This window comes from Cherax quadricarinatus, chromosome 33, assembly GCF_038502225.1.
Source record: "Cherax quadricarinatus isolate ZL_2023a chromosome 33, ASM3850222v1, whole genome shotgun sequence".
Taxonomy (NCBI): domain Eukaryota; kingdom Metazoa; phylum Arthropoda; class Malacostraca; order Decapoda; family Parastacidae; genus Cherax; species Cherax quadricarinatus.
Window position 1 is genome coordinate 4,475,244 of NC_091324.1, and position 25,745 is coordinate 4,500,988.

Consider the following 25,745-nt stretch of genomic DNA (forward strand, 5'->3'; position numbering starts at 1 on the left):
CGGTGGATGTAACGGGCATAGTGATACGGAAATATGAATTGTTCTCTTAATGGTTGTGACGTGACACTGTCAAGGTGAGCCTTGATGTGCTGTTGTGACGTGGCACTGTCAGGGTAAGCCTTGGTGTGCTGTTGTGACGTGGCACTGTCAGGGTAAGCCTTGATGTGCTGTTGTGACGTGGCACTGTCAAGGTGAGCCTTGATGTGCTATTATGCAATGCCCTGAGCCTTGTTAAAGGTCGCGATGGTGTTGCGTGTGATGTTGCATGTGTGGAAGCACCAGCGTATGTGCTGGCACCTGCGTAGGTGCTGGCACCAGCGTAGGTGCTTGCACCGGAGTATCTGAGTATGTGTTGGCACGAGCGTGTGTGCTGGCACCTGCGTATGTGGTAGCACAAGCGTATGTGGTGGCAGCAGCGTATGTGATGGTACCAGTGTATGTGGTGGCACCAGCGTATATGCTTGCACCTGAGTATGTGTTGGCACCCGCGTGTGTGCTGGGACCAGTGTATGTGGTGGCACCAGTGTATGTGGTGGCACCAGTGTATGTGGTGGCACCAGTGTATGTGGTGGCACCAGTGTATGTGGTGGCACCAGTGTATGTGCTGGCACCTGTGTATGTGGTGGCTCCTGTGTACGTGGTGACACCTGCGTATGTGGTGGCTCCTGTATATGTGGTGGCTCCTGTATATGTGGTGGCACCTGCATATGTGGTGGTTCCTGTGTATGTGGTGGAAACACTGGTTGCATTGTATGAAGGTAAATTTTTAAAACTGGGACAATGTTTTTCTCTTATTGTCCCGCTAAAAACATGTTTCAGAACTTGTCTTTGTTTACATATTAGTCTGGAATAATCCGTCTCGCCCACCTGTTGTGTGGCAGTCGTCAACATTCAGTTACACAAGAAACACGTCTGTCATGAACCATACAGAATACACAATTAACGACTTGTGTGAAGCGCGTTGCAAAATGTTGCCTTCTCTTTAGGTTACACTCTCTAACACTGACAGAAAGTTGCCTATACAAGATGCTAGCTCATGTAATTTTACGAGGAACATTCATAGCTAACAAAGTCTTTTGAGGACAGAATCATTTATGATCACAAGGGTGTCTTGAAGCTCTCACGACGGTGTTGATGCCTTAAATAACAAAAAAGGCACAATACCGTGACTGGAACGATACACAAAAAACCCTCACATTGAAGAAAGGAGTTTACGACGACGTTTCGGTCCGACTTTGACGATTTACAAAGTCACATTGACTTTATAAATGGTCCAAGTCGGACCGAAACGTCGTCGTAAGCTTCTCTCTTCTATGTGCGGGTTATTTGTGTAATGGTGCCTTAAATACAGGAGTAATTTTGTTTTCTGTTTTAATTCGTTGACACCTGTGTAACTCGTCCTCAGTTCTGTTATCTGGGCGGAAGACTCGCACCTGAAGCAACCTGGCTGCTAACGTACGAATGATGTTCCTCTCGTATGTATAAACACATCAACGTTGTCTTGTGACACACGTACTCGCATCCACATCTGAGCCCACGGGCTGCCCATGTTCACCTTGCATAGGCTGTTGTATTATAGGAAAGGACCCCCGCGAAAATAAGCCAGTCTAATTGGCTTCCTCGGTCTCTTTAGTGTTAAGAACCCTAGAAATTATCTTCTCCACCCACACTCACACACTTGAAAACCGTGAAGATGACAAGCGTCTACACCAAAATGCCGTAGCGGTTACACTGACACTTCTACATCAAGACAGCTGCAGCAATGAAGATGATACACTTCTACACCAAGCCAGCCTTGGCGATGAAGAAGACAAGGTTCTACATCAAGACAAAGCAACACTTCAGTGGGAGTCGAGGCGGACCAGGTTCTCTGGAGGGCTACCCACGTCGAGGAGGAGGTGTGTGAAGAGTGGGTGTCGGTGAAGGGCGAGGAGGGAGTACCTGAGGGTATTGAGGCCGTCAAGTCTGTATCGTCGGCCGGATGTTCTCACCAACTTGCCCCGCACCTGATAGAAACATCGCAGAGTTGTTAATTTGTTTGTCAAGGATAAAAAAAAAATCCTCCTAACGCGAATCTAATCGTATGACATCCCAGATGAATTCCTTTAAAACACCTTCATTGAAGACGTTTTGGTCTTTGGGCCTCGAGCGCTTGAAAGTGATCTAGGTTCAAGGGGCGAAACGTCTTCAGTAATGGTGTCTTAAGTGAATACCTTAGTGCCCGTTTCCCTCAAGTTGTTGGCAGTTATTTTACCTTCGTGCTGCGCCTGCTGCTCCTCTCAATGGCTCATTTATAAGGAAAGTTTAAACAATTATGTATTTTACTTCAGGTCACGGATTTATTGTCTCTGGCAATTTTTGTTATTCACGAGAATCTCTAAACTTATGTGGGTCATTCGGAGCTCGGAGTGATGGAGGTTCGATCTTCCGTTCTCTGGTGGTGAAACAAACTCCGACTCCCGTAGCCAGGCTTCGCCATAATGTTCATGACTTAACACCTGGCGTTCTTTATCGCTGGCGTGTAGCTGTACATTACACATGTGAAATACCTGGGTGTCTTTAGATGACGTCTCGCCAACCTGTGGCTTTATCAGTTCATCAAGACTAAGTGCTGAAAGTTAAGACACATGTGCAACATCTGGGTATCTTTTATTGTAGACGTTTCGCCATCCAGTGGCTTTATCAATACAGATTCTAGGACATAACTTGAAGACAGAACTATATACAAAAGATGTCCTAGAATTTGTATTGATAAAGCCACTGGATGGCGAAACGTCTACAATAAAGATACCCAGATTTGCACATGTGTCTTGACTTTCATCTTGTTGGTATTGTATACCATTCTTGCACAAGATTAAGTGCTGAACACCGGATTCCAGGCTGAGGGAATGATTACTCCATTGTTCACTGTCTTCTGTGTATAATTCTCTAAAGGCTGAGGGGCTGATTACCTCGTCTTCTACTGTCTCCAGTTTCGACACCTTCAAATATCTCTACGCTGAACTTATAAAGCCGCTGGTAGGCGCAACGTCTTCCAATAAAACTACCCGGGTGTTGGCTATACATTAATCCTGATCATATATTTTTCTTTGGTTAGGATGGAGGGTGGGTGGTTACTATTGGGAATGGATGGGAGAACACATTTGGATTATAAAAGTTCACGTTGGGTATAATAAAACCAGACTATATTAGCTGCCTGTAAATAATATACAGGAGGGCCTCGCTTTACAGCGTTTTTGCTAATACAGCGGTTTTCAATTATACTCATTTTTTATTTATTCAGACTTCCTACAATAAATATATTCACCGCTCACTATAAGCTATGTACTAAAACATTTTAATGTCAGAGCCTGGAACCTGCTGTATAAGCGGGGTCTTCTGTATTTGTAATACAACAAGAATCCACTTTATAACATCTTGGAACTTAATGTAAATCGACATGATATTTATAAACTTAATGTTTATTAAATGTGCATTAATATTTAGTAAATGCCTTTTGACTTAATGTACATTCTGTTTAATATAAACTTCAGAAATATATCTAACAGCACTACAGAGATCATTAGAAATGATAAAGGTATATGATTATGTATAAAAAGTTTGAATGGAGAGCATATTCATCAAGAGAATGATAGTGGCAGGAAGAATTGAGATATCTTAAGAACAGTATGATTGTATATACTACGAGGGGTCTGGCTATATTACCTGTCTTGTTGTACTTGTGTTGGAGGGTGGTGGTGGTTGTGGTAAGGAGGTGGTGATGGTGGTAGTTTTGTGCGAAGATGGTGGTGGTTATGGTGTTAGTTGTGATTAAGTGGGAGAATGATGGCGGTGGTGGTTATGGTATTGTGGCTGAGTGGGAAAATGGTGGTGGTTGTGGTAAGGTGGGGGTGGTTATGGTGTTGTAGTTGAGTGGGAAAATGGTGGTGGTAGTTCAGAACTTACCTTCCAGGTGAGAGGTCGACGCTTGAGGTGACGTATCATGGTGTATCTGGCCAGCATGCTGGGCGGTCGAGTTATACTCAGACCAGATTGCTTGATCCTGAGGACACACTCTTTGTTAACTCTCGCCTCCATAATACATAATGCAGCACCTAAATACATAACTATTTTGAAATACCGTAATATAGTTTTCCCACATGCAAGCTCTGCCTGGGCCAGGAGCAAACAACATTTTCGGGCCCAGTCTTCCCTTGCGGACCACCCTGGACCGTAGGTTGCCTGTGGGCAAGTAAAGAATCTCTCGTCTCGTGAGTAAAGAATCTCTTGTCTCGTGAGTAAAGAATCTCTCGTTTTGTGAGTAAAGAATTTTCGTCTCTATTTAGATTCAGAGTTGGAGTTATATTAGTAAAATACGATTTTTTTATTTGCCTCAGTTAATAAATTGCCTGCACACACATATAAATATTAACATTAAACTTCAATGCAACCATGAAACATCTGACTTTTAAAAAAAACATCAGTAAATTCTTAAACTAATTACTACTAATAATGTAGGAACAATGTATAATGAACAATAAGTCAAACACTGTCATGAAATATAAAACATTGCACTAAGTGGTTCAAATATCCTTCCGCCACTTAAGGGATGCACGCAGGGGATGAATAATAATAATAATAGTAATACTACTACTAATAATTTTATATTTTATTATCACACTGGCCGATTCCCACCAAGGCAGGGTGGCCCGAAAAAGAAAAACTTTCACCATCATTCACTCCATCACTGTCTTGCCAGAAGGGTGTTTTACACTACAGCTTTTAAACTGCAACATTAACACCCCTCCTTCAGAGTGCAGGCACTGTACTTCCCATCTCCAGGACTCAAGTCCGGTCTGCCGGTTTCCCTGAATCCCTGAATCCCTTCATAAATGTTACTTTGCTGACACTCCAACAGCACGTCAAGTATTAAAAACCATTTGTCTCCATTCACTTCTATCAAACACGCTCACGCATGCCTGCTGGAAGTCCAAGTCCCTCGCACACAAAACCTCCTTTACTCCCTCCCTCCAACCTTTCCTAGGCCGACCCCTACCCTGCCTTCCTTCCACTACAGACTGATACACTCTTGAAGTCACTCTATTTCGCTCCATTCTCTCTACATGTCCGAACCACCTCAACAACCCTTCCTCAGCCCTCTGGACAACAGTTTTGGTGATCCCGCACCTCCTCCTAACTTCCAAACTACGAATTCTCTGCATTATATTCACACCACACATTGCCCTCAGACATGACATCTCCACTGCCTCCAGCCTTCTCCTCGCTGCAACATTCATCACCCATGCTTCACACCCATATAAGAGCATTGGTAAAACTATACTCTCATACATTCCCCTCTTTGCCTCCAAGGACAAAGTTCTTTGTCTCCACAGACTCCTAAGTGCACCACTCACCCTTTTCCCCTCATCAATTCTATGATTCACCTCATCTTTCATAGACCCATCCGCTGACACGTCCACTCCCAAATATCTGAATACATTCACCTCCTCCATATTCTCTCCCTCCAATCTGATATCCAATCTTTCATCACCTAATCTTTTTGTTATCCTCATAACCTTACTCTTTCCTGTATTCACTTTTAATTTTCTTCTTTTGCACACCCTACCAAATTCATCCACCAATCTCTGCAACTTCTCTTCAGAATCTCCCAAGAGCACAGTGTCATCAGCAAAGAGCAACTGTGACAACTCCCACTTTATGTGTGATTCTTTATCTTTTAACAACACGCTTTTTGCCAAGACCCTCGCATTTACTTCTCTTACAACCCCATCTATAAATATATTAAACAACCACGGTGACATCACACATCCTTGTCTAAGGCCTACTTTTACTGGGAAATAATTTCCCTCTTTCCTACATACTCTAACTTGAGCCTCACTATCCTCGTAAAAACTCTTCACTGCTTTCAGTAACCTACCTCCTACACCATACACCTGCAACATCTGCCACATTGCCCCCCTATCCACCCTGTCATACGCCTTTTCCAAATCCATAAATACCACAAAGACCTCTTTAGCCTTATCTAAATACTGTTCACTTATATGTTTCACTGTAAACACCTGGTCCACACACCCCCTACCTTTCCTAAAGCCTCCTTGTTCATCTGCTGTCCTATTCTCCGTCTTACTCTTAATTCTTTCAATAATAACTCTACCATACACTTTACCAGGTATACTCAACAGACTTATCCCCCTATAATTTTTGCACTCTCTTTTGTCCCCTTTGCCTTTATACAAAGGAACTATGCATGCTCTCTGCCAATCCCTAGGTACCTTACCCTCTTCCATACATTTATTAAATAATTGCACCAACCACTCCAAAACTATATCCCCACCTGCTTTTAACATTTCTATCTTTATCCCATCAATCCCGGCTGCCTTACCCCCTTTCATTTTACCTACTGCCTCACGAACTTCCCCCACACTCATAACTGGCTCTTCCTCACTCCTACAAGATGTTATTCCTCCTTGCCTTATACACGAAATCACAGCTTCCCTATCTTCATCAACATTTAACAATTCCTCAAAATATTCCCTCCATCTTCCCAATACCTCTAACTCTCCATTTAATAATAATACTAATGCTAATAATACTTTATTTCACCATGATACAGTGTTTATACAAAGGTGAATAACATTTAGGTGTACATGCAGAAAGTCCCTTAAAGCTGAATACCACCTGTTCACCACAAATCACAAATGCTTAAAAGGGAATTAAAGTGAGATTCAGTGTATATACACAGTTACATTCACCTCCTTGTTTGTGTATGTATTGGGATGGGGGGAGGGGAGGAAGCTTCGTAATGACACCACTTTAGAATTGCATATTGGAAATTTATACATGAAACCCCCGGGACCTGCTCATGGCTCGTATCTTGGTTGACAAAGTCCTCAGCTCACACACTGAAGAGCCGGTGATCGCTCCAATGCACTCTTAGACATGTTTCCTTAGTAAGCTGTTTTGGGTCGCTTCCTGGGGGAAAAAAGATTAAAGCACTGTAATGGAGAGAGAGAGAGAGAGTCCCCGACGACACTGACTTGACTGGGAGATCCTGGGTGCCTAAACTTTTCCCCGATTAAAAAAGATAAACAAACGAAATCTTTATCATTTAACTGTAAAAAAAGAAATCAATCCTAGATCAGTAAGTTTATTTAGGTATACACAAATACAGTTACATAGATTATCATACATAGCAGCATATGTGTAGAGTAACCCAGGATAAGATAAGATTTCGATCGGATTTTTAACCCCGGAGGGTTAGCCACCCAGGATAAGCCAAGAATGTCAGTGCGTCATTGAGGACTGTCTTATTTCCATTGTGGTCCTCAATCTTGTCCCCCAGAATGCGACCCACACCAGTCGACTAACACCCAGGTACCTATTTGCTGCTAGGTGAACAAGACAACAGGTGTAAGGAAACGCGTCGAAATGTTTCCACCCACCGAGAATCGAATCCGGGCCCTCCGTGTGTGAAGCGGGAGCTTTAGCCACCAGGCCACCGGGCCATTAAAATCAAATCAAATCAAATCAAGTTTATTCTTTATAAGGGTTACAATGTGGGGTTTACAGGATTTAGATATTGTGTGGTTTACGTTATAAAATACTAATTACAGAGGGGGCCACTAGGACATCTAGCATGGCTAGGCATTTCGGGCAGACTTAGATTAATTCTTAACATTAAATCCTTACAGATTATGGTATTAAGGCTAGGTGACTACATTATAATTTGTGAGTTTAGCAATGTGAATGCTTTTGTTTTAGCACAGTACAAAGTGTCTATATTGGAGTATCATAAGCAAACTTATGACTAGTTAGGATTCATTATTTTAAGATTAAGATTAGTATTTCTGTGTTTATAGTCAGTGGGTGAGTGTAATTGTGAACCACCAGGTGGTTATCATGTAGTTAGTTGTCGGGGTGGATCAGGGAGATAAGATGTTTTCTAACTGTAGTTTTGAAAGTGATGAATGTGTCTGCAGTTCTAAAGTTTTCAGGTAGGGTGTTCCAGATTTTAGGTTCTTTGAAATACATTTAATTTTTGTAAAGGTTTAGTCGGACACGGGGAATGTCATAGAGATGTTTGTGTCTGGTGTTATGCCTGTGGATCCTGTCACAGCTATCAAGAAAGCGTTTTAGGTCAAGGTTAATATTGGAATTTAAGGTCCTGTAAATATAGATTGCACAGTAGTAAGTGTGGATGTTCTGAACAGGGAGTAAGTTTAGATCTATGAAGAGTGGGGGGGGGGGGTTGTTGCCAGGGATGGGATTTAGTGATTATTCTTACTGCGGCTTTTTGTTGGGTTATTATTGGTTTTAGGTGTGTTGCTGCAGTTGAACCCCAAGCGCAGATAGCATAGGTGAGGTATGGATATATAAGTGAATGGTATAGTGTGAGAAGGGCAGTTTGCGGCACGTAGTATCGTATCTTGGAGAGGATCCCCACCGTTTTGGATACTTTTTTTGTTGTGTTGGATATGGGTGCTGAAATTTAGGTTGTTGTCGAGGTATAGGCCAAGGAATTTGCCCTCATTATATTTGGCAATTAGAGTGTTGTCGATCTTAATTAATGTTAAGTTACGCAACACCTGCTCTGCTACCAAACATAATATAGTAGGTTTTGTCAGTGTTAAGTGTAAGTTTATTGGCTGTCATCCAAGTCGATATTTTGAGCAGCTCCTCGTTAACAATGGTGTTGAGGGTGGCAAGATTAGGGTGGGAGATGACATAAGTCGTGTCGTCAGCAAAGAGAATGGGTTTCAGGTGTTGGGATATGTTTGGAAGATCATTGATGTAAATGAGGAAGAGCAGGGGTCCAAGGATGTTCAGGATGTCGTCAGTATGTCTTTGTTCCACTAATGTCATCTATTCTTCAACCCCCCAGGATACGACCCACATCAGTCGCCAAACACCCAGGTACCTACTTACTGCTTGGTGCACAGAGGCAGCAGGTGTGAGTAAACATGCCCAGCATTTCTGCTCGTCCGAGGATCGAACCCCGTTCTCAATGTGCTATATACTCTCATTCCACCAGATGGTTTACTGGTAATCTTACTTCGTACTTAAAACATTTTATTTTTTTTCGAAAAAAAAAAACATAATAGGTTATCCAACCTAAACGAACACATATTAAGGTTATTAATAAGATTTAACTAGCTTACGCTATATATAATTTCGTTTTCTTTCATTGAAGAGCAAAATTCATTTTTTATGATCATTTTTAATGGCTAACTAAATAAATGTACCATTACAAAACGCGTATTTGTAATTCGCGAAATTGTATGTTTGGTGATTTTTCTTAGATATTTCTCAAGTGTGAATCTTAGCAGGGTATTACTTGTATTTATACTTATATTATTAAATATTGCTTATAGCCAGGAACTGAGTCTCGACCCCTGCAACCACAATTAGGTGAGTACACCCAAAGGTGTCTTGTGGTTCGGTTCATAATACACTGAGCTGAGTGTCCGTGGTTCGATCCCCGGTATAGGTGGAAAGGTTGGGCATGTTTCTTAACACTTGCTGTCCCTGTTCACCTAGCAGTAAGTAGGCCGCATCCTGGGGGACAAGATTAAAGGACCCGAATTGAAATAAGTCACATTGCCTTTTTTGGGTTATCCAAGGCAATCTACACATGTGCAGCTAAGTATGATAATTTATGTAACTGCATTTACGTGTACCTATACCTGAGTAATATAGTTCTCGACGACGCACTGATTTTTAGTTATTCAGGATGGCTAACTCTCCCCTGGGTTGAAAATCCGAACAGTATCTTATATCTCAGGATATATTCACTGAGTTTACTTTAAATTCTATTTTAGGTATTTAAGTGTCCCTGATTAGTGGTGTACAGGTAATCTCTAGCTTTGATGACCTTCTTGCAGTCGATAAGATTTTTGTTCGGATTATTAACCCACCAGGCTAATAATCCGAACAAAAATCTTAGGTAACCTGTAACATCAGAAACGGCAAAGAAGCAGATGAAATACGTAAACTGGTATATAAGTAGTAGCAGTTACAGGAAGTAAATAAAGAGAAGGACCTGGTATTAAATATTACACCAGAGGTTCATATAAACAAGTTTCAGCAGCGCATATTATGTTAGTAACTCTTAAGAAAATTGTCGTCGGAAACGTCAGTAGAGTCCTGAAGGACACTGCACACGGCAAAACCTGTCAGCCAACAAAAAACGCATTCTAAAACCGTTCACAATATCTTGCCTCGTATTTTGAAAGGAAAAAGACCCGAAATTGGTATATTATCAGGGAGCACCAGGGTATATACGCCATAAAATGTATATCGCTCAGAAACATTGTATATATAGTATGTAGTGTATATTTCCCTCGACGCGCGCATACACACACACACACAGGAATGAGGTATAACTACCAATAATTTCCAATGAATGTGTGTATATATAGCATTTAATTTACTTTCTTCTTCAGTTTATGGGTTAAATATGTGTTGTATTTAAATACTTCACATTACCAAGCCGCTGGTGGCCTGATGGACCACGGGTATCACTTACCTGTATCCCATATCATCGTCTTCACCACCCCAGCCCCAGTACATGTTGGAGTAGCCGTTGAGACGAAGGAAGTGATCCCCTCGCACGCTGAGCACTCCACCAGCCAGCAGGAAGTATGGTAGCCTGCAGGGCAAGACACCTCCGTCAGTACTACACTACCAACAACCAGTAATACAAGTATAGATAATAAATAACAATGGCGTATCTGAAAAAGAAAATTACACCAAATCATCAAATCGGAAAAATGAACGAAGTTTCCGTTCGTAGGTAATTGTGCAGCACCGACCGAAACATTGTCCAGTTTTAATTTTCAATTTGTCTGTTAATTGTGAATACAGGCGTTCATTGAGGCACCAGCTAACGTGATCACAAATGACAGGCAGTACAGATGCTTGCCTCCTGATACCTCAGTTTATATATTATTATTACAATCAAGGGGAAGCGATTATGCAGCGCCTGTAGGGGGGATGTGGAAGGTATTCAGGCTTAATTCAGGGAACCGAAGCACAAATCCAGTTCCCTAGACCAAGAGCCCCTCACCAGCGTCAAGGAACCTTGAGGAATCAGTTTATATAGATTAGATAGGTCTTCTGGAATGATTTAGTAACAAGACACCTAGCACCCAGTATGTGGAGACCTAAGGTGATATAAAAATCATGACAGCCTAACCAAACATTATCTACTAACTCAAGAATATAAAGCGACGGCTCAATCCATCCATCCAGCCGACATCTCAATTTAGCTGCCTCGCAACCTGTACCTCAACTTTAACTGACCCAGTGAATATTATACTACCTTCGCAACTATCAACTGTCACATAGACAGAGAAGGACCTGGAACTAAAACTAAATATAATATCAGATGTATAAACAACAGCAGTTCAAAGATTATACGTACTACAGCTCTACACCTCGTAAGGCCATATTTAGATTTTACGAAGTGGTTCTGATCTCTAAACTTCAGAATGGATATAAATGCATTAGAGAACAAAAAGATCGGTGACGGAACTTACACTCGTCCTTTCAGAGACGTAGGAGAGATATGGCTGAAGTATGAATTTTGAAAACAGGTATAAATGGGGGAGATATAAATAGGATTTTGAGGATATCCAACGAAGAAGTGGATTTAAGTTGGATAAATTCGGATTCAAAAAGGATATAAGAAATTAGCGCTTTGGAAATAGTTGTACACGAGGGTGAAAAAATCTACCAATTAAAGTGATTGAAGGTAGCACACCTTGGGTAACCTCAGAAATAAAGCATAATACGACGTTCTAAATGAAACCTACAGTGTACTGTAAGCTTCCCAAGTCTCCCAAGCTAAACATATAGATGATCCAGTGTACAGGTTACCCACACTAGTAAAATTCAGTGATGCCCAACTAGAAGCTCATTCTACCATAAAAAATAAAGTGAACTACTTTATATTGACAATCAAATTGTGGAAAGTTTTGGATTTTCCTAAATACAGCATGTGTAAATTTGAATAATACAATTGTGTAATCTGTATAATAAAATATGATGCTGATCTGACCCTTTCGAGAAATTTCGAGGGAGGTGTAGAACAGCTGCTGAGTGACGCCGGAAAAGGGGATGACATTTGTAATTTGTGGGCACTGCTTGTGGAAAATTCAGCTAATAATCCGGTATCTTTGTGGCCAAATTTTTTTTTTTTGGCCTGAATTTGTAATAGGAACCTGTGTTAATGTCCCCTGCTGAAGAATTGGGACAGGAAATTTGAGGGATCCCAAGAATTATGTGTGGTTGGTGGAAGATAAGGGGTACGATCATCACTCACAGGGAAGTACACCATTAGTCCTTTCATTTAGATCTCTGGCCAGTGTAGGGTCTAGGTGTTAGGCAAATGCAGTGGTTTGATCCATTTACAGTAATTAAATAGTAAATGGTAATACGAATTTCTTTTGTGTACCCAGCAAGCCTAATCATATACAGTCCACAACTTTAATTTATCAGAGAAGTGGTTTTAATATTGTAATTATTAATTTAATGTAAGGTCTAGCTTTTTGTGTGAGTGGTGAAGTGGGCATCGAGGGAGTCACAGTCCTGCGACCTATTGAGACTTAAGTCCCACTTATTTCACCCAAATTACTTGCAGGTAATAATTCGGGTAATACCCTGTAAACTTTGCGCAAGAAATTTGCTCACATAATAATTCACAATAAAAATAAACTCGACGAAATAAAGCAGGATATACTCCAAGAGGTGTATGCTTCTGTATATATACAGAGTTTACTTTAATGATTATTTTAGGGGTTAAAATATTCTTAACTCATAGTTAACAGGTTACATGAAACCTTAATGACTCTAGTGTCAAGTCAATTAACCAATCAAGTAGGTAAAAATCCCTGACTAGAAAAAGCTCTTTGACGCTCATTTATCTGACCTACTCAACAAACAAGCAGATTAACTCGAACAATATCACCTAGCTATTGTCATGAAGAATTGAGACACTCGTGCAACATATGCAACATAAGTGTCTCAGTTCTTCAACTTGTCGGTTTTCAAAACCATTCATCACAGCTATTGTCATAAACATTCCTGCGCTCCCACAAACTCACAAGTTTACTGCCTTGAAAATTCTCCTCAAGCTAGTCGAGATGAGCCGAATGTAATCACTGAGCCTAGTCATCTTAGACAAACCTGAAGCTAGGTGGCTGTATGACCCTTGTAGATTTAGCGCTTCTTTTTTATTATGATAATAATGAAGTTAGACGTAGAGTCCTGCTCAGATTTCCTAACCCTTCAATTGAAAAAGATTACCTTCAGACTTACACTACAAAAAAAAATGGCTTTGTAAACGAATGTCTTACACACGAGTGACAGAATGTTTTATTCAGGCTTAGAAAAATCCGTCTGAGCGATTGGAATAAAATTCAACGGTCCAAGCAGCGTTTTGTATGAGATGTAGAAACTGTGGCTTGAAACACAGTCACAAGAGATGAAATATCCAGTGAGCAGGACTTATTCATTATATTAATAGTGTACAATACAGGACCAACTCATTATATTAATGATTTACAAGACAAGTTCCTCAGTGATTTCCTAAATAAACATGTTAATGATATAGTATTGATTGAATCAGTGAGTACCAAACTGTCTTTCGTTAGCAGAGTACTTGTGAGGAAAAAGCCCTTAAAAAGCGGAGGTTATGGTTGTTCAGACTCAGGAACCATTAGTGTGTTAGCGCCCGCACTACCATGTAGCGGGCTGTGGATAAACTTCAGGTCCTCGGGTCTGATTTACTTTAATTTCTTCTACTGGTAGTATTAACCTTACCTGGTGTGGGTTGAAGTTTGGAAAATCACTTCACCTCCACTCTTCTCCTGATCAGGTAAGGTGATCTACCAGGAGTATTTCTGTTCATTGTTACTGATTTACCTGGTTACTAGTAATGACACTGAAGTAGAATACCACCCATTGTCGTTCTTCAGTGTTATAGTTGATAAATTAGACACATGTACAACTCTTGGGTATCTTTATTGAGGAAACGTTTCGCCACACAGTGGCTTCATCAGTCCATACAAAGGAGAATCTTGAAGAACAGGAGGAGAATGAGGTAATCAGTCCCTCAACCTTGAGTCGATGTGGTCAGTCCATCAAAAACATCACAGAAGACCATCCTGGACATAAGATACTCCAGTATCGACATCCTACTGGAATCACAGCGGCCAATTTTATTTTACTTAATTTTAATTAAAATCCTTTGAAAATTACATTAGTTACTCCTCAAGTTAGTCATTATTTTTTCCATTCTCTTGTTCAGGCGGAAGGTGTTTCACTGACGTACTGGCTAAAATCTCTCGCTAGTGTATTCAACATCCCTGGGTACACAGCCGTCCACAATTGTAGAGCAAGAAAGGTAAACGTACTGTTGTTTTTATAAACTAATTAATTCAATTGCACGAATGTTGTGAATACCAGTGATAAGTATATTGAATATATAATTGATCCATTAAAATCAAACAATATTAGTCAAATAACAATTGGAACGATTTAGTGAATCTTTCACATTAATTTACTAAGCTTCAGTGATAGTCTGAGACATGATGATAAACACAATAAGTCAGAACCACATGATTACTGGAAAGAAAAACTAATTTTTGTCATACAAAAAAAAATTGTCAATCTTCCTTAAACAGCACGTATTCTTGCCTCCTAGTACCCTCCACCAAACCAAAAAACACCAGCTTGGGTTCTAGCTCACATCTGCACCAACATAATAGCACCTCATGGTGCCATCATTGAGAGAAAACCCGACTATTTCCCTTTTATCATTAACATTAAAAAATCTCAAACAATACCAAAAGTTTTTACAGATTCCATAACGATGCTCCAGTTAACTTTTTCGAAGATATTAAAAATGCAAATTGTGAGAGAGTTAAGTCCCAGGTATGACAAATTCTGGAGGTAGGTTTCCCTAAAATATCACTGCAACATACACTGCCCACAAAAAACTCAAACAAATAATTTAAAGGCTAAGCAACTTATCACTCGCAGAAGGCTTGCTCAGGTCACTCTTAGATAAGACAGTAACGAGAGGTCTAAGTTGGGGCTCACCAAGAATGTAGTCAAGCGGAGCTCTGCAACCTTCACAAGAGTAATAATATACAAACAAAATCACTTTCCAAATATTTTTAAAGACACTAAAGGAAAAGGTTAAAGAAAAAATATGAAAAGTCCACTTAAACATCTAGGGTAAGAAATCGTCTCGATAATTGAGAATCTCTCCCTCTCTCAGCTACTGAAGCTGTCAGAGTATAAGGTGGTGTTATCAGCTCTCGGACTATCACCGTGGCTAGAACATTTCGCACAATTACCCAAACTTAGTAGAAGGACCTTATGATCATGTCCATCTGGCTTGGACCATTAAGTTACAATTGTTGTAATTTGACAATGGTCTAGTACGGGTGGCAACATGGTTATAAGATTCCTCTCCCAAGTATGCGCTGTTTTTCTGAATGGTACCAGCCACGGTGTTCTGACTTTCTATTCTTTGCTGGTGACACACTACCTTATCATACTTTGACCCTTGACTGCTAAACTAAAAAGATCTACACCTGGGTGAGTCATCCTTAATATGAAAAAAAATATACTTTTGGGATTAATCCATGTCCTCGCTTAGATATCAATGTTAAGGAATCCCAGACAGAGAAAAAGGGCGAGCCTTCGTATGTCTGCTCTTATATAACTGAAGTTTAATGTTTGTATCTGTCTCATACAAAACTGTATTAAAATTATAGGTATACACTCTAAAATTCGGTATTGTGTTTCCCAGTTTTTCCTACGAACACCCGGCATTACTCACGAAATCGTAATGACACGATTGCAAACAAACCATACCCCGGCCGGGATTGAACCCGCGGTCATAGTCTCAAAACTCCAGCCCGTCGCGTTAGCCACTAGACCAGCTAGCCACAATAAGATTCGTCCAAGAATCTTATTGTGGGTAGCTGGTCTAGTGGCTAACGCGACGGGCTGGAGTTTTGAGACTCTATGACCGCGGGTTCAATCCCGGCCGGGGTATGGTTTGGTTTACCCGGCATTATCTCGTCTTTAGTTTGTTCATGTAGTTGTACCCCAGCTGACCGTCTCAGCCAATTGTTACACAACAAAAGAAATATGTCAATGATCACGAAGTCAGATGTTAGGCATCGCACTATGCCTTTACTTATATCCTTAAACCTACTAAATATTAATGTCTTACATACTACTCTTCATTCACACCTTCAAAACACAACCCAGTAGTGCTGAAGCTGACTGAAGAAAGTCCTCAAACTGAAACACAGGCATCACACTCGAAACAAATACTCTCTTGATATGCCTCATGTTCACCTGAACGTCTACAGAAACTCCATGCAGATAAAAGGGCCAAAAATGTGGCATAAGTTGCCAGATGAGTGAAAAGAATTGGGTATGAGGAGGACGTAATGCAGTGCTACTCATTATGTTCTAATGACTGGCAACTTTAAAGTGTAATGAACACACTAGTATTTAAAGAAGAGTGCTCCTGAGGAAGAATGTAAAGCCGTAATGCATTTAAGGAAACATGCTGTCAAGAGGAACATTCTTCCTGATGGGATAAACACGAAATGCGAAGAGTTGCAGTTCTGATCTTACTTGTAGCCCAGTGTGTCGACGCCCACGGAGAGGTGCCTGGGCTGGGGTGGACAAGAGTACATGTTACGGTCGTCCTCTGGAAGGAGATCAACGTCGTGGAAGACGAAACAGTTGGCATCGCTCCTCTGCCAAGCCTCCATGAAGCCAGCGTTCATGATGGAGCCTTTGTTGAAGGTAGCGTTGCCAGCCTGCACCACACACAACACTCGGAATAAAATGCTAAAACAAATATACGACACAACTTTTGTAGAAAGTTTGTAAATTAACAAAAATAACTTACCTGCTAACTTTTAACATTTACTCGCATAATCGGTGACTTTGGCTAAAATAAGAAGTGTAATATATATATATATATATATATATATATATATATATATATATATATATATATATATATATATATATATATATTTTATCACACCGGCCGATTCCCACCAAGGCAGGGTGGCCCGAAAAAGAAAAACTTTCACCATCATTCACTCCATCACTGTCTTGCCAGAAGAGTGCTTTACACTACAGTTTTTAAACTGCAACATTAACACCCCTCCTTCAGAGTGCAGGCACTGTACTTCCCATCTCCAGGACTCAAGTCCGGCCTGCCGGTTTCCCTGAACCCCTTCATAAATGTTACTTTGCTCACACTCCAACAGCACGTCAAGTATTAAAAACCATTTGTCTCCATTCACTCCTATCAAACACGCTCACGCATGCCTGCTGGAAGTCCAAGCCCCTCGCACACAAAACCTCCTTTACCCCCTCCCTCCAACCTTTCCTAGGCCGCCCCCTACCCCGCCTTCCTTCCACTACAGACTGATACACTCTTGAAGTTATTGTTTCGCTCCATTCTCTCTACATGTCCGAACCACCTCAACAACCCTTCCTCAGCCCTCTGGACAACAGTTTTGGTAATCCCGCACCTCCTCCTAACTTCCAAACTACGAAGTCTCTCCATTATATTCACACCACACATTGCCCTCAGACATGACATCTCCACTGCCTCCAGCCTTCTCCTCGCTGCAACATTCATCACCCATGCTTCACACCCATATAAGAGCGTTGGTAAAACTATACTCTCATACATTCCTCTCTTTGCCTCCAAGGACAAAGTTCTTTGTCTCCACAGACTCCCAAGTGCACCACTCACCCTTTTCCCCTCATCAATTTTATGATTCACCTCATCTTTCATAGACCCATCCGCTGACACGTCCACTCCCAGATATCTGAATACATTCACCTCCTCCATACTCTCTCCCTCCAATCTGATATCCAATCTTTCATCACCTAATCTTTTTGTTATCCTCATAACCTTACTCTTTCCTCTATTCACTTTCAATTTTCTTCTTTTGCACACCCTACCAAATTCATCCACCAATCTCTGCAACTTCTCTTCAGAATCTCCCAAGAGCACAGTGTCATCAGCAAAGAGCAACTGTGACAACTCCCACTTCATGTGTGATTATCTTTTAACTCCACGCCTCTTGCCAAGACCCTCGCATTTACTTCTCTTACAACCCCATCTATAAATATATTAAACAACCACGGTGACATCACACATCCTTGTCTAAGGCCTACTTTTACTGGGAAATAATTTCCCTCTTTCCTACATACTCTAACTTGAGCCTCACTATCCTCGTAAAAACTCTTCACTGCTTTCAGTAACCTACCTCCTACACCATACACCTGCAACATCTGCCACATTGCCCCCCTATCCACCCTGTCATACGCCTTTTCCAAATCCATAAATGCCACAAAGACCTCTTTAGCCTTATCTAAATACTGTTCACTTATATATTTCACTGTAAACACCTGGTCCACACACCCCCTACCTTTCCTAAAGCCTCCTTGTTCATCTGCTATCCTATTCTCCGTCTTACTCTTAATTCTTTCAATAATAACTCTACCATACACTTTACCAGGTATACTCAACAGACTTATCCCCCTATAACTTTTGCACTCTCTTTTATCCCCTTTGCCTTTATACAAAGGAACTATGCATGCTCTCTGCCAATCCCTAGGTACCTTACCCTCTTCCATACATTTATTAAATAATTGCACCAACCACTCCAAAACTACATCCCCACCTGCTTTTAACATTTCTATCTTTATCCCATCAATCCCGGCTGCCTTACCCCCTTTCATTTTACCTACTGCCTCACGAACTTCCCCCACACTCACAACTGGCTCTTCCTCACTCCTACAAGATGTTGTTCCTCCTTGCCCTATACACGAAATCACAGCTTCCCTATCTTCATCAACATTTAACAATTCCTCAAAATATTCCCTCCATCTTCCCAATACCTCTAACTCTCCATTTAATAACTCTCCTCTCCTATTTTTAACTGACAAATCCATTTGTTCTCTAGGCTTTCTTAACTTGTTAATCTCACTCCAAAACTTTTTCTTCTTTTCAACAAAATTTGTTGATAACATCTCACCCACTCTCTCATTTGCTCTCTTTTTACACTGCTTCACCACTCTCTTAACCTCTCTCTTTTTCTCCATATACTCTTCCCTCCTTGCATCACTTCTACTTTGTAAAAACTTCTCATAAGCTAACTTTTTCTCCCTTACTACTCTCTTCACATCATCATTCCACCAATCGCTCCTCTTCCCTCCCGCACCCACTTTCCTGTAACCACAAACTTCTGCTGAACACTCTAACACTACATTTTTAAACCTACCCCATACCTCCTCGACCCCATTGCCTATGCTCTCATTAGCCCATCTATCCTCCAATAGCTGTTTATATCTTACCCTAACTGCCTCCTCTTTTAGTTTATAAACCTTCACACATATATATACACACATATATACACACACACACACACACACACACACACACACACACACACACACATATATATATATATACACACACATATATTATATATATATATATATATATATATATATATATATATATATATATTATATATATATATATATCTCAACAAGAACAGTACGACTAGCCGAAGGCGCGAACCCGTGTTGTTTTTGGCTCGCCTCATGATAAGCGAAAATCACACGACGCTTTAACCCACAGGACCACCCAATCCTACAAAGATCACGTACCCAGCAGAGCTAGGTGTTGTGCCGTGATCCGAAGACATACGGTGGTGTGGGTGCCTCAGAGCTAATTTCATTCTACTCTCCGTTTGGTGTACTAGACTCCACAAGCAGTATATATCGTATTGTAACCACGGTAATCCCAGGGTGAGAGGAGTGAGGGAAGGCGTTATCCCAGGGTTGGAGGGGGTGGAAGGGAGGAGTGAAGGAAGGGATGGGCCCCGGGTTGGAGGGGTGATCCCAGGGTGGGAGGGGAGGAGGTGACATTTAATGGAGCACTCGACCAGCTAATTACCTCTCACCGCTTCTCTCCTCCCCCTCCCTTTCCCCCTCCTCTCTCCTCCCCTTCTCCCCCTCCTCCCGTCACAGGTCCATTTTTCATTTTTTTTCTTCACTGTACCATAATGGTAGTGAAGGTTTCTTAATTTACGGAACTGAAGCATCCGTCCCCTTCCTTGGATTAAACATGATTCCCTCCTGCACCCCAAATGCTGCATAACCCCTACGGGTACAACGCTTTCCCCATGAATATTATGACGGTAACTATTTTATTAATTATAGGGAAGGGCTAAATCCGTAAGGCTTAAAGAATTCCAGGAGAATGAGGGGATAACGAGGTTTCATCCAAGGAAGGGAATTGTAGCTCTAGTTCCTTGGATCAGGATCCACTCATTAACATCAGATCTTCCCATTTGAATGGCAAGACTGTAAAGATTATATATATAATAATTATTAATAATAAATATATAATATGTGATACTTTTATTATTATTAATAAAGGTATTTGATAATTGAGAGCTGCGTCTCCCACCAAAGTGACACCACCAGACCAAAACACATTCACCGTTATTCACTCGATGCATGTCTTACCAGCAGCGTGCTAACATCACAGTTCAGTTGATCTTCCGGGTCACAACACGCAGACACCTCCTTCAGAGTGCAGCACTCTACCACCCACCTTCAGAACTCAAGTCCGGATAACCGGTTTTTCCCGAATCCCTCTATAAATGCTACCTTGCTGGTACTAACAGCAAGTCAGATCACTGCTTTAGCACACATATACATGCTTGTTGGATGTCCAAGCCTCAAGCACTCAAAACCTCCTTCATCCCCTTTGGCCTCTCCCAGGACGACCCCTACCCTTCTTTCCCTCCCCCCAGATATATTTACTCTTTTAGTCTTCCTCTTTTGTTCCATTATCTCAACATGTCCAAACCACCTCAACAACCTCTCCTCTGCTCTCTGAATAATACTTTTGGTAACCCCATTACCACCATATTTCCAACCTAAGAATGCTGTGTATTAGTTACACCAAACTTTCGCCCTCAAAACACATTTCCACTGCGTCTAGCCTCTTCCCCGCTGCAATGTTTAAAACCCATGCTTCACACCCATAATTATTTACAGGAATAATTATAATTATTACCTTTAATTAGCAGTAAAAGTAATTAATAACGACAAATAGCTTGATAGAATACTCAGCATGGTCCTGGGACCTAGGTCATTGTAAATGAACAATTGCATGACCCTTGTCGGTTTAGCGGTTTCTTTGATTATAATAATGTATTATTATTATAATCAAGGGGAAGCGCTAAACCCGGAGGATTATACAGCTCCTGGGAGGGATGTGGAAGATTCAGGCAGGTAAACGTGATCTCGGGAAGGTTCCTGAGTAGCAGTGAGGGTGAGGTTTGGTAGAGAGCTGCTTGGTGGTGTCTGGTGGCGGGTTGGGCGGAGCTTATGCTACCTTCATGTGCATTAATGTGGTATATAATATCAACAGGTTGATGATTAAGAAACATGTGCAACAGTCGGGTATCTTTACTGTTTAATGGTTTCACCTACACAACAGGCTTCTTCAGTTATATATAGAGGGAGGTGGTGTAGTAGTGAAATGAAGATGATGTAATCAGTCAACCTTTGTCTGGACACGACCATTGTCTGGAACGATATCGTTCCAGACCATCGAGCTAAACTCTTCTCCAGGCTGAGGGACTGACGACCTCAAATACTGTTTCTCCAATATTGATGGACTGATTATATCTTCATTTCACTACTAAACCTGCTGCCTCTGTATTTGAAGACGAAACGTTCCAACAATAAAGATATCCAACTGTTTCACTTGTCTTAATCATCTAATGTTGTAGCAACATTAGTAATTAATTTTGTGCTGTTCTGACCTCAGTAATCTGTCATCTCTTGGGCAATATATTTGTATATATCTTCGTGTATAAACACTGAAAGTTTACTTAAATCTGTTTGAGATTAAATTATTTTTAACAGGTGGTGAACAGGTGAAATTCAGGCTGTCTCATATAGTCAATAGATTTTAAACGTCGTAAATCAGATCAGCAGCTATACTTCTTATAAAAGCTGTTAAAGGTTTAGGTTAATATTTTATCACTTAGTTTTGAGTGTAATAATAATTTGATTAATGTTGGCAAGTAACTGTGGAGGTTCATGTCAAGCTGAAGATACAGATCTGAAAATGGTCTGATAAATATTTAAATGTGAGAAGCTCTATTGTTGGAACTCTTTGTGGTTATTAGCATCTTGTGGTTATTAGTGATGTTATTTGGTGTACCAGCCCATACACCAATTTCTTTTTCGTTCGGATAATGAACGTTCGAGGGAAGACGATGTGTCCCGCTCTGCCAGGTGTATGTCATCCATTTGTTTTATTACCTTATCGTCGGTTAATTATATATAAATAAAAGTTAAATCACAAAATGGACGGGGTTTGAACCCACGGCCGGGGAGTCCTGAAGCTCCCAGGCCAGTGTGTTAACCACTGGGCCAGCTGCCCCACCAGTTCTGTGATTTCTTTGCAGTTGTGTTATTACGATTTCGTGAGTCATGGCTGGCGGTTTTGAAGGGACTTGAGCTAGAGCATGACACAGCCACGCTGGTGTGGGACTCGTGTGTAAAAACCTGCATTTGTGGTCACAGTGGTGGCCCATGCTAACCTTTCTATAGTGTTTGGAGATATACCTAATTAGATGAACCCTATTAGAGCCAGCTGGTCCAGTGGGCTGCGCACCGACCTGCGAGTCTAGGACTATTCTGGAGGTTACCTGGAGGTTATTCCGGGGATCAACGCCCCCGCGGCCCGGTCCATGACCAGGCCTCCCGATGGATCAGGGCCTGATCAACTAGGCTGTTACTGCTGGCCGCACGCAGTCCAACGTACGAGTCACAGCCAGGCTGATCCGGCACTGACTTTAGGTATCTGTCCAGCTCTCTCTTGAAGGCAGCCAGGGGTTTATTGGCAATTCCCCTAATGCTTGATGGGAGGCTGTTGAACAGTCTTGGGCCCCGGACACTTATGGTGTTTTCCCTTAGTGTACCAATGGCGCCCCTACTTTTTATTGGGGTCATTTTGCATCGCCTGCCCAGTCTTTTACTTTCGTAGGGAGTGATTTCTGTGTGCAGATTCGGGACCATTCCTTCCAAGATTTTCCAAGTGTAGATTATGATATATCTCTCCCTCCTGCGTTCCAACGAGTACAAGTCAAGTGCTTCCAAGCGTTCCCAGTAGTTAAGGTGCTTGACAGAACTTATACGTGCAGTAAAGGATCTCTGTACACTCTCTAGATCTGCGGTTTCACCTGCTTTGAATGGAGACGTTAATGTACAGCAGTATTCCAGCCTAGAGAAAACAAGTGATTTGAAAAGGATCATCATTGGCTTGGCATCTCTCGTTTTGGACGTTCTCATTATCCATCCTATCATTTTCTTTGCACGTGCGATCGTGGCACTGTTGTGATCCTTGAAAGTGAGATCCTCAGACATTACTACTCCCAGGTCCCTTACATTATTTTTCCGCTCTATTGTATGGCCAGAGTCTGTAGTATACTCTGTTCTAGTTATTATCTCCTCCAGTTTTCCATAACGGAGTAGTTGGAATTTGTCCTCATTGAACATCATATTGTTTACCGTTGCCCACTGGAAAACTTTGTTTATATCTTCTTGGAGGTTAACCGCGTCCTCAGCAGATGACAGCCTCATGCAGATCCTAATATCATCCGCAAAGGATGATACGGTGCTGTGATGTATATCTCTGTTTATGTCTGATATGAGGATAAGGAATAAGATGGGGGCGAGTACTGTGCCTTGTGGAACAGAGCTCTTCACTATGGCAGCCTCCGATTTAACTCTGTTGACCACTTCTCTGTGTTCGATTTGTTAGAAAGTTGAAGATCCATCTCCCCACTTTCCCAGTTATTCCTTTAGCACGTATTTTATGGGCTATTACGCCATGATCGCATTTGTCAAATGCTTTTGCAAAGTCTGTGTATATTACATCTGCATTCTGATTTTCTTCCAGTGCATCCAAGGCCATATCATAGTGATCTAGTAGTTGTGAGAGGCAGGAGCGACCTGCCCTGAACCCATGTTGGCCTGGATTGTGCAGATTTTGGGAATCCAGGTGATTTGCAATCCTGCTTCTTAGCACTCTTTCAAATATTTTTATGTGGGACGTCAGAGCTATTGGTCTATAGTTCTTAGCTAATGTTTTGCTGCCACCTTTATGGAGTGGGGCTATATCCGTTGTTTTAAGTGACTGTGGAATTTCACCCATGTCCAAGCTCCTCCTCCATAGTGTACTTAGGGCACGCGAGAGGGGTTTCTTGCAGTTCTTAATGAAAACAGAGTTCCACGAGTCTGGGCCTGGGGCTAAGTGCATGGGCATGTTGTCAATGGCTTTTTCGAAATCTATCGGAGTTAGGGTAATGTCGGAAATCTGGCATACATTTATGGAGTTTTGAGGCTCATTCATGAAGAAATCATTTGGGTCGTCGATCCTCAGACCGATTAGTGGTTCACTAAACACAGAGTCATACTGGGATTTCAATATTTCACTCATTCCCTTGTTGTCATCTGTGTAAGTCCCATCCTGTCTGAGTAAGGGCCCGATACTAGATGTGGTATTTGCCTTGTTTTTGGCATATGAAAAGAAATATTTTGAATTTCTTTCAATTTCACTAATAGATTTAAGCTGCTCCTGGTTCCTGTAAGAGTCATTTAACTTAAGTTCGATAGTTTCCACTTCCCTGGTTAGCGCCTCCTTTCGTGTATCAGATATTCTAGCACTCCCGAGGAGCTCAGTGACTCTTCGTCGTCTTCTGTAGAGAGTGTCTTTCTCTCTCCAGTTTACTCCTGCTCTTCTTCTTTCTTAGGGGAATATGCCTAGAACATGCTTCAGCTGCCAGGAAGTTGATCCTTTCAAGGCACTGGTTTGGATCCATGTCATTTAAGATATCTTCCCAACATGTTTCGTTTAGGACATGGTTTACCTGGTCCCAGTTGATGTTCTTGTTGTTGAAGTTGTATTTTGTGAAGACACCTTCACGGGTACATGCATTCTGCTGATCAGGACCCCTATGCATGTACATCTGGACTTCGATTAGGTTGTGATCGGAATTAGTTGTTTTTGATATTCTTATGTCTCTTATCAGGTCCTCATTATTTGTGAAGATAAGGTCGAGTATGTTTTCTAGTCTTGTTGGCTCCACTATCTGCTGGCTTAAGGTGTGTTTTTTGCAGAGACTTGGCTCGTGTGTGTGTGACCTTTCATCTGCGCTACCTCCAGGGATTGTTTCAGCTATAACATTATTTGCTACATTCTTCCATTTTGTATGCCTTAGGTTGAAATCACCAAGCAGTAAGATGTTTGGGAATGGAGCTGGAAGGTTTTCAGTAGCTGTTCCTTGAACTGTTGAGGTTGCATCTGGTGGCTTATATACAACCACAATAACTAGGTTTTGGTTCTCGATCTTTATTGATAGAACTTCAACTACCTCATTTGTGGTGTTCAGCAACTCCGTGCAGATGAGGGACTCTTTGACATACAGGCCAACCCCCCCCTTGTTGCCTGTTAATTCTGTCGCATCTAAAAAGGTTGTAACCACTTATCCATATTTCACTGTCAAAGTGATCTTTTGTGTGAGTCTCTGTGAAGGCTGCAAACACTGCATTAGACTCCTCTAGAAGTCCACTGATAAAAGGTATTTTGT

General features: G+C 41.4%; 1 protein-coding gene across 1 annotated transcript in view; it reads right to left on the reverse strand.

The window, feature by feature from the left end:
- Positions 1 to 1,263: 1,263 nt before the first annotated feature.
- The window catches only part of LOC128693824 (uncharacterized), a 398,273-nt gene continuing 373,791 nt past the window's right edge, over positions 1,264 to 25,745 (reverse strand). The window contains exons 7-10 of the mRNA XM_070090779.1: positions 16,663 to 16,850; positions 10,526 to 10,648; positions 3,946 to 4,042; positions 1,264 to 2,006 (exon numbers count right to left, since the gene is read on the reverse strand). Coding sequence (XP_069946880.1) covers positions 1,842 to 2,006; positions 3,946 to 4,042; positions 10,526 to 10,648; positions 16,663 to 16,850 — 573 coding nt within the window. The 3' untranslated portion in view covers positions 1,264 to 1,841. The remainder of the gene's footprint in view (positions 2,007 to 3,945; positions 4,043 to 10,525; positions 10,649 to 16,662; positions 16,851 to 25,745) is intronic.